Source organism: Lipophrys pholis (assembly GCF_963383615.2).
Source record: "Lipophrys pholis genome assembly, chromosome: 9".
NCBI lineage: Eukaryota > Metazoa > Chordata > Actinopteri > Blenniiformes > Blenniidae > Lipophrys > Lipophrys pholis.
Genome location: NC_137639.1, coordinates 25,695,944 through 25,705,582, shown reverse-complemented (window position 1 = coordinate 25,705,582; position 9,639 = coordinate 25,695,944). Strand labels below are relative to the sequence as shown.

Below are 9,639 nucleotides of genomic sequence, written 5' to 3'. Positions count from 1 at the left end.
GTGTCAGAAGTCAACTGAACACTTTATTGTGAATAATTAAAACAAAATCACATTAAATCTGTGTCAGAACAACCTTTTTTTTAAGCTAATTGACTTAGAAAACAAAAAAGTGGAAAGAGTTATTTTAGTTTTGTCAAATATTTTGTTTTGCTATTTTGGTGCGAGGAGATTCAAATTTCAAACACTTCACAACAAATCACTTCAAGGAAATGCACAATTAACTTATTAATGGTTTTTCAACAGTAATATGCATCATTATACCTGGGAATGACGCCCCAGATGTGAAGAAAATGTGTCCTCTCTCTCCCTGGCTTGTTTCAGTTTTTAAAAAGTGTGTTGCTCCAATGAGCCAATCAGATATCAAACCCTATCTAGTGTCATCAGGGGTTTAGCCAATCCCAATCAAGATAGGCCCTCTCTTTGACCGTCCCACAATTAGGCAGCTCTGCTCTGGCACATGGCACCATGAAAGGAAGTACGGCTTCCTCTTCCCAAGATGGGAATGTGTGGGCGGAGCCAGTCCAGCTCACACAGACACAGCAGATTCTGAATGCAGTTCATATGATCCAATATTCTAATGGCTAAAAATAAAGGAAAAGCTGGATTTTAGGCAATAAACTTTGAATACAACATTTTTGGACCAACGAGACCTACGTGAAAGTGTTGAAAAGCTGGATAATACGACGACTTTAATTCCCTGAGCTGCCTCACAATGTTGTTTCATCGACTCAATGAAACTACAAGAAAAAAAATGAATGAAAGAATGAAGAAAAAAAGTGGAAAACCCATCAAAAGAATAAAAAAATCATCATCGCAGTAAAACGTGAGCTGCTTATTTGGGAACAGAAAATACACTTTACCTGCCAGACAACACTCAGGGTCCAAGCAGACGACAGTAACACACAGCGACCACGTGGGCCAGCGCGTCACGTGACCTGCACAGTGCAGATCATGTGACTGAGCTGACGGCGGTGACCCACACACGCTTTTCTAACCGGCTCCTCTGGTCGGATCTGCCCGGTCAGCTGGAGTTTGCCTCGTCGCTGAACATGAGGTAAGTTGACATCAGAAAAACAAACTTTTCTTTAAAAAAAAAAAAAAAAAAAAAAAGCTCGAGCGAGCCGCGGGGCTTGTTGTTGACCACTGCGGGCTGAGCTCCGTCCTCCAAAACCTCCGCAGGCTGCTGATGGACTCTCTGGGGTTCCTCTTGCTGGTGACTAGTCTGCAGTCTGCGGTGTCGAAGCCCTGCGGCTCGTCATTCTTCTGCCGGAAATCTCACGTGGTCAGCGGCCTGCGGGGAGTCGATCCCGGGGCTCCGCTGTTTCTCACTCCGTACGTGGACAAAGGAGCCATCGATGAAGGTAACTGTCACCCCACCGCACAACGCGGGACGGATCTTTATTTCGGTCTGTTATAGCCACTGCAGCATCGCTGAGAATGAACTCGATTTTTATGTGCAGTAAAAGTTCACTGTTATTAAACATGTTAGTTACTTTTTAACCTTGTGGATGTTTACCAGGGGCCCAGGTTGATTTACTTGTTTGAAATATTTTCAGTCAGATTACATCTCAGAGACAATTAACTAAATTCTGTAATATAAGAATGTCAGTACAAAAAAACAACAACATAAAACAATAACAATTCCATGAGCAGAGAGTGTCTTCATTTAATTCAATATATTTGATCAAAAACCTAAAAGAAATAGAGGCAAGAGAAGTGGGCTTGGGATCAGAATTTAGCAGGTTCTATTCTGTCAGGTCACAGCTGTGGATCCGACTTAAGCATGATCTTTGACATTGTCGTGGTAGAATTATACTTTGTGCTTATGCTCTGTTATAATGATTTGATCTCTTGTGAATCACTGAAACAAACTTCCTTATGAAAGCTGTATCATATTCTGTTATCACACATGCTTTTCTATTTCCCTGGCTTTAAACTAGCGAACAGTCCTTTCACTCCCTTTCCCAGCAAAGCCTTATCTGGTGGGAACGCAACGACATTTGTGTGAATGTCGAGATAAATCGTCGGTTGTTTCTTGCAGCCCTCCCTCCCCTGCTCACTTACTTGGTAGATTTGATAAAAGTCGCAAGGTGCAACTTGGGTCACGCACTCTGGGGCAGACTGATCTGTGACTCTTGTTTTCTCGGTGTGTCTCTTGAGGCCTCAATAAAAATACTCCTGACAGAAAAGCCTTGTTCAACACTTTATTCCAAATGGCACCGACATGAAAAAAATCCACAACAACCTCCATCCGTGGAGTAAACCCACAGGGAGAGCATGCAAACTCCACACAGAAAGGCACCGGCCGGTATTTGAACCCGTGAGAGAGCGCACCACTGTATCTGTGTGGCCGGAGTCCAAAATAGAGTCAAACATCCCAGAAATCTGTACCCCCCCCCCCCACACACACACACACACTTTATTTTTACTTTTTTATTTTGAATTTGTAATTCTATGAAAATCAGGTGAAACTTTGAAATCCTCTCTGTCATAGAGTTTCTCTGTAGGTTAATGTTATATGTCAACCTACTTTAAATATAATGGCGAGATTAGATTACCAGTAAATAAATCAGGAAGCAGCACTTAGTTTCCTTGGTAACTTAAGCTAAAGTCTTTGTAATGATTACTTCATGAAATTTCATCCCGAGTTCAGCCTCTGGGCTGAGTGTTTGACACAACTGCAAAAAAAAAAATCAAAATGTCTTTAGTTTTGTGTATAAATTGTAAGATATATCAGGAACTCGCCACAAAAGAGCAGATCAACATCTTGAATTAATATTTCAAACGTTAAAGCAGTGTAGTAGATTACAGTACATTTAAATGTATTAATTCCTTAACTTGTTACTTCCAACCTTGCAAGTCACTTAATCCAGTAAAATCAGGTTTACCTGAAAGTGTCACGTCCTCCTTGCTCAGCCGCTCGCCTGCATGCGTGTGTGTTGCGCCGTTTCAGCCAGGAAGCTGAGCGTGGTGGGGAAGCTGCCAGGAGCCGAGGTCAAGAGCCACGCCGGATACCTCACAGTCAACAAGAAGTACAACAGCAACCTCTTCTTCTGGTTCTTCCCCGCTCGCACGGTGAGCAGCGCTTCTTCTTCTTGGCTTTACGCTTCTGTCGCTGCGGCGCCGTGCAGGCCTTCTGCTTGTCTTTTGACGTTTGACATCACACACTGCTTCAGCAGTATGGATGGCAGTCGGATGCCTTATTGTTTTCGGGCTCTTGTTTACTGTTTCACACTGTGTTCTACTTCCAGGTCAGGGTTTGGTGTATGTCACCTCGTTTCAGTCAGACCCGTCTGCATGAAGGTCGACTTTCAGTTGCATTATCTGGGTCTAGGTCCAGTTTTAATCACACAAACTTAAAACCTTTTTTTCAAAAAAATATTCATTACTTTATGCGCCGTGCAAACACAGTGAATCTCTTAACTGTCAGCATATTTCAATCAGGGCTTTGACTACTAATCTTAAAACAGATATGAAAGTTATGGTCAAAACCGTCTGAAGCTGTTGCACTTCCTGTGTAAGTACAGTTTTGTCATATTCTAATATTTACCGTCCTATTTTTAGCTTTCGATCTCCAGTGTCGTTTTTCCAAGCGCCTTGAGTGTCTGAGTGGAGCTGTGAATAAACCCGTCCTGCCTTGTGATTGTGCTGCATGTGTTTGGTCAGCTGCTGTTCGAATGCTGCGATCGCATAATTCGCCGTGTATTGCACTGTGCAAGCTTTTCTTTGGGAAGTGAAGCTCTTTAAATCTGTAAATGTATCACCGACATCGGATCCTTTACTGTTACACAATACAAAAGTGTCACATGACACAGAGGGTTCTTGTGTCCCTCGGTTTCATTTTCTAGGTGTAAATGTTTTCGCATCTTTTCATTTAATATAAGATTTTGCGAGTCGGAAGAGAGAGTCTCTGTCTGGTCTACATGTCCGCCTTATTTCCATCACAGCGGAAACATAATTTATTTCCCTCTCATAGTGATGAATTCTACTACAGTAGCAGACCAGATGAAAAGCTTTAAAGTAATTTAAAATCTAGATAAAGCAGAGCTGCCACTTCTCTCATGTCAAGTGAACCTCAAATATGAACTTGCACTCAAAGTTTACCCCGAGTAGTGGAAGTATACAGGTAGTAGGCGCGTCTACTTTATTAAAAGTGTCTTCAACTTCGGCATCGGTCACATTTATTATAGTCTTGTATCCACATAAATAATAGTTTTGAACGCTATCTTCACTGTAACACGTGTAAAACGAACATTTAAAGAATGAATGAACATCCATGGAGGTATTTTCTTTCCTTGTGAAATCCCATCATTTTCTGAATAATGAAAAAAAACCTGTTTCTATTATTAATTGGAAGCGCTGAACTTTTTCCACTTATGAGACAGGTTATTTTGGAGTCGAGCATTACTCTGAAAGCCTTTTTGTCAGGGTGAGGTTATAAAAGCAGCAAAAGTTAAAAAAAAAATGTTTTTATTTGACCGTCGTTGATGAAATGAAGTGACCAGCAGGTGGTGCTGTGGTCTTAACTTCATCTCTGCTCCTCTGGACCAACAGGGGGACCTGAAAGCTCCGGTCCTGCTCTGGCTGCAGGGTGGACCTGGTGGCACGTCCATGTTCGGGCTCTTCGTGGAACATGGACCTTATGTGGTTTACAAGAACCTGACGGGTCAGAGCTCATTCTCCCACACGGCAGCAGCGGACTAGATTGTGTGTTTGTGCTCAATCCTTCATTTTTCTGTCTCCGCAGTTGGTTTGAGGGACTTTGCCTGGACAAGCAGATATTCAGTTCTGTACATTGATAATCCAGTAAGTTTATATTTAATCTCAGATTGTAAAAGGGAAAAAAATACTCGCCTTTCACTGAGTGTACTCAAAAAGGTGAGGATTTGTTTTTATTTTTTGAGGTTGGGACTGGATTCAGCTTCACGGATGACGACAAAGGTTTCGCTCAGAACCAGGATGATGTTGGCAGAGATCTGTACAGGTGAATCACCTCAGATATAGTCCGTTATTGTTGCTCTTTAAAGTCGCTTGGTTTGTTCTAACTCTTATTTTTTCTTTTCCAGTGCTTTGACACAGTTCTTCCAGATCTTTCCTGAGTATCAAGTGAATGAATTTTATGCAACTGGAGAGGTTTGTTTGTTTGTTTTGTTTGTTGGTTTGTTTGCCCTGTGTCTATTGATTAATATTGTATATTACACATATATCACAAGGATTATGTGGTGTCACATATATGCCCATAAAAGAAAATATCTGATGCCGAGTTTTAGCCAAATTAAATATGTTTTGAACATTTAAAGTGTAAATTATTGTGACATCTTTATTTTCACTAATTTGATTTCGGTCTTCATGCAGTCATATGCTGGGAAGTACGTCCCTGCCATTTCTTATTACATCCATAAGAACAACCCCACAGCCAAAGTGAAGATCAACTTTAAGGGGATGGCGATTGGCGATGGACTCTGTGATCCAGAAGAGGTTTGTATCCGGCAGCGTTTCTCTTTTTAACACCCGATCTGTTAATCGTCACACTGTTGTGCTTTATTTGAAAACTAGACAGGAGGGAGTGTCACGTCCTTCCTGGTGCTTTTTGTCATCGGTATCAGGAAGTCGGATGAATGCAGAGTGACGTTTCACCGTCTTTCCCTCCAGATGCTGGGTGGCTACGGCGAGTTTCTGTACCAAACAGGAATGATAGACGATCTCCAGAAACAATACGTCAACAAGCAGACGGACCTCGGAGTTCAGCTCATCCAGCAGCAGAAGTGGTTGGAGGCCTTCAAGGTTTGGGGATTTGTGTATTTGTCCTCTACATTCAAGCTTTTGTGACCAATGACAATTCATTCATTTACAAACTGCTTCTTTGCTTTTAGGTGTTTGATCATTTGCTGAATGGAGACGTGGATCCGTATCCGTCCTTCTTTCAAAACGCCACCGGCTGCACCAATTACTTCAACTACCTGTTGTGTCAGGTACTCGCAGCTTCTTGGATAAAAAAAAAAAAAATTAATGTGGAAAATGTATAGAGCAGGTTTAATGACACAAAATAGAGCTCAGGCACAAAAACTGGGTGAGAATAAATGTTGATATTGTAAAAGAAGGAAATATATAATTTCTGTCTGTTGGTGCATAAGATTAAATTATTACCTTGATTTTGGATCCAAGCTGTAGCATGAGGTGTAAAACCTACGGTGGGATTTTAATTAACATGGTAAAACACAGGCACATTTTAAAGACGGTTTAAGATCAATACATCTTCTATCCAGCTTCACCCTGGTCGTGGTTGCAGCTAATCCCAGCTAACTAAAGGTGGAGGCATGGTACATTCAGGACAGGTTGCCAGACTAATAGTAGTAAAATTATACATGTTGAATTAAATAAAAACATGTTTTCTGCAGCTTTTTAAGATTATAAACTGGAGGAAGCATGTTGGACAGCTGCAGTGCTCGACAGATTAAAACCAAGTTAAATAAATAAATCTCTCTGCAACATTACCAGGAACATGTGGGTCAAATAACTCCACTCTTGGCTGGATTTTTTATTTTTTTTTAATTGTTCCTGCAGAGTTCAATAGAGTTAATTAAAGTTTCCCCCTTCAACAACCTGTTGTGTTTGTTTGTGCAGGAGCCTGAAGACCAGGAGTACTTCTCCCAGTTCGTTACCCTGCCGTCGGTGCGGCGGGCCATCCACGTGGGCAACCTGACGTTCCACGACGGCTCCGAGGTGGAGAAGCACCTTGTGGAGGACGTGATGAAGAGCATCAAACCGTGGCTGGGCGTGCTGATGGACAACTACAGGGTGAGGGGGTGAACTTCACACGTGCTCATTGTCAGCCCGGACTCGTCCCACCGCGGGATCATGAACCAACCCGAATCCCATCTGCACCGTGTAGGTGTTGATGTACAGCGGCCAGCTGGACGTAATCGTAGCCGCGCCGCTGACCGAGAGGTTCCTGCTGACCGTCAACTGGACCGGAGCAGCCGAGTACAAAACGGCCCCCCGCTTCCACTGGAAGATCCAGCCCGACGACACGGAGGTGGCGGGTTACGTCAGACAAGTGGGAGAGTTTTACCAGGTGAGCAAATACAGGGGACCGCCGGCAGGAAGTCCAATTAAATGTTCATGTCTGTCAGGATATCAAGTTCTCAGTGTTTTGTCTTTTCTCCCATCGTGCAGGTTATTATACGAGGAGGAGGCCACATCCTGCCCTACGACCAACCAGCCAGGTCCTTCGATATGATCGACCGGTTCTTGTCCACGCAGGGCTGGGTGTGAAAAGAAGAAAACTGATCAAACGTGTTGATTCATGAACTGATTTTAAAAGACTGTCGATTGATACTATGAATCAGTTTTTATTTTTCTAGACATTTTGAAGCCGGTTTTTTTTCTCCCTGCTTCAATCCCATGTGGGATTTATCTGCACCGGAGCAGATGAATCCCAAACGCAGTGCAAATAAATTCTTCAATTTAAATGAATTTGGCCTGAATCCAGATCAAACACACTCAGTTTGCTTCATTTCCATTAACTGAACATTAACAGACTGATTTTAAGGTTAACGGTACATTTTGTTACTCAGACGTTTTGTATTTGCATTTTCTTTTCTCAGGATCATTTACAATTATGTGTGCTTTGTACAGGCATGACGAAATGCAGCGATACAACACTGTGGGTGTGTGAGACTCTTGACTTTAACTTTGTTTTGATGTGATGGTGTGCCTCTCGTATCAAAAAAGTCACATTCATTAGTAACATGAGTGTTTTCCAGAGTATGTTGTTAAGCAGTTCAGCTGTCGGGACATTTTCTTCTATTAGAACCTTGGCTGGTGTCTTGAGGTGAAGGAATCCTGCAGCTTCACACTCGATTCTCACAGAGCTCCATGGATTTCTCTGTTGATAACCTTTCCTCTCCTGCGACGGGAAGACTTTCTGGAGGATCAGTCTTCACCACAATGGTTTGCAGATGTCCGTATTGGCAGCGGCCCTGCGGTTGCCGTGTTTAGTGCTTCATGTTTTTGGAGCTCACCTTGTTGCCATATTGTTTGTGGATTTCACTCAGACTTCGGCCATTTCAGGGAAGTGATGCACTCATCGCTTTGTTTTGTTTTTCAATGACACAATGAGGGCGGCGCGGTGACATAGCGGTTTAGTGACGTTGCCTGGTTTGAAACGGCCGGCTGATGCTGCGCGGAGTTTGTAGCCTCCCTCAGTCTACAGTCCCTGTACGTGCTTTGTGGGCGAGTGGTTCTTCAGATGAGTGTGTTTGGTCAGCTTTTCCTCTGATAGACTGGAGTCTTCAGGCTCCAGGTTTAAGCTGTGTAGAGAAGATGGGTGTGAAATATAAGCCACTGGGGTCCAAACCAGTCTGCCAGTGGATTCAATATGGAAATGGAAAATATTATCGGCTCTATCTGATTACCCCTGTGTGTGTTACACTGATTTACTAAGATACATAAAAACATTATTGATCCAAAAACAAATTAAATTATATAGATCAGGGTTGTCCAACACGATGCCCGTGGGCCAAAACTGGCCAGTGGCTTCAATTCGGTCCACCAAACCAAGCAAATGAAAGAAATTTCAAAGAAAATGTTGACTTTTTATAATAAGAGTCGCAGGCACAACACAACTCTGGGTCCCGAGCCGAGATATCCGTAATGCTGCAATCAGTGATGACAAACTAGCTTTAGCCTTACAGCCATGCTGTCAGGGCGCGTTTTTCAAAATGTGAATAATGCAACAGTTTCTTGGGACATTTCACCTTATTTGGCATCAGAAGGTTTCATTAAAATTGGCTTTATGTTGAGATTGTAGTAATTTTTTTGTCAGAGTTGTTTGGTTATTTGAAAACATTTGATATTCCCATCATGCATCACAACAAAGAAAACGTTTAGTTAAAGATTATTTAGGCACTATTTTACAGGTCTGGCCCAAGTAAGGTGAAATTGGTCTGTTTGTGGCCCCTGAACTAAAACCCTACTATCGATTGATTAAAAAACTTAAGGTTAAGTTTTGCCCTTTTAAGTCTATGATTACTTTGTACTATTACAGGGTGAAGTCCTATAAAGGGGATAGCCAAAGAGACATAGATCAATTTATTGAAGCACGATACTACAAAAAGAAATGAGCTATATCAAATACATTGTCAGAATGAATTTGCATGCATGCAAAACAAAGGGAAACGGACTAATAAGTTATAAATCTATCTTTCATTTGAGACCCAATGGGACAGTCTGTGGCCTTCCTCTGAAATATTGTTTAATCAACAGACACCAGGGGTCACTATCATCTAAAGTTTCAGTGTTGTACCAACATTAAAAATAGGATCCTATACTTTTTAACTCCTAAACAGCTTTCAGTCATTGTGTAGATTAAAAGAACATTAGATCTTTCATCATTTTAATATAAGCCTTGAAAAAAGATAAATACAGCTTGTTTATGAAGAGAGTGTCGGGGCTGCATTGTGTTTCAACAGTAGCCGTAATAAATTAATTTCTTACACAATGAAGTTTTTTTTTTTTTTTTATTGCTTGTTTGTTTCGTTGTTGTGGCTAAGATTTAATTGGCGCTCTGCATCCATCGATCTGAGGGGAATCTGGCATTTTGACAGGTTTCCACAAAGATGTTTGTATACTGAAGTT

The 9,639-nt window shown here is 41.8% G+C and overlaps 1 protein-coding gene across 1 annotated transcript; it reads left to right on the top strand.

Annotated features, from left to right (window-relative positions):
• The first annotated feature begins 922 nt into the window (after positions 1 to 922).
• Positions 923 to 8,804, top strand: cpvl (carboxypeptidase vitellogenic like). The gene is made up of 13 exons (XM_080472511.1): positions 923 to 1,054; positions 1,180 to 1,361; positions 2,954 to 3,075; positions 4,555 to 4,666; positions 4,748 to 4,806; positions 4,905 to 4,984; positions 5,067 to 5,133; positions 5,356 to 5,478; positions 5,653 to 5,784; positions 5,874 to 5,972; positions 6,625 to 6,798; positions 6,893 to 7,075; positions 7,177 to 8,804. Exons 1-13 carry the CDS (start codon positions 1,050 to 1,052, stop codon positions 7,273 to 7,275), a joined length of 1,437 nt encoding a protein of 478 aa, XP_080328637.1. The 5' UTR covers positions 923 to 1,049; the 3' UTR covers positions 7,276 to 8,804.
• Positions 8,805 to 9,639: the final 835 nt, after the last annotated feature.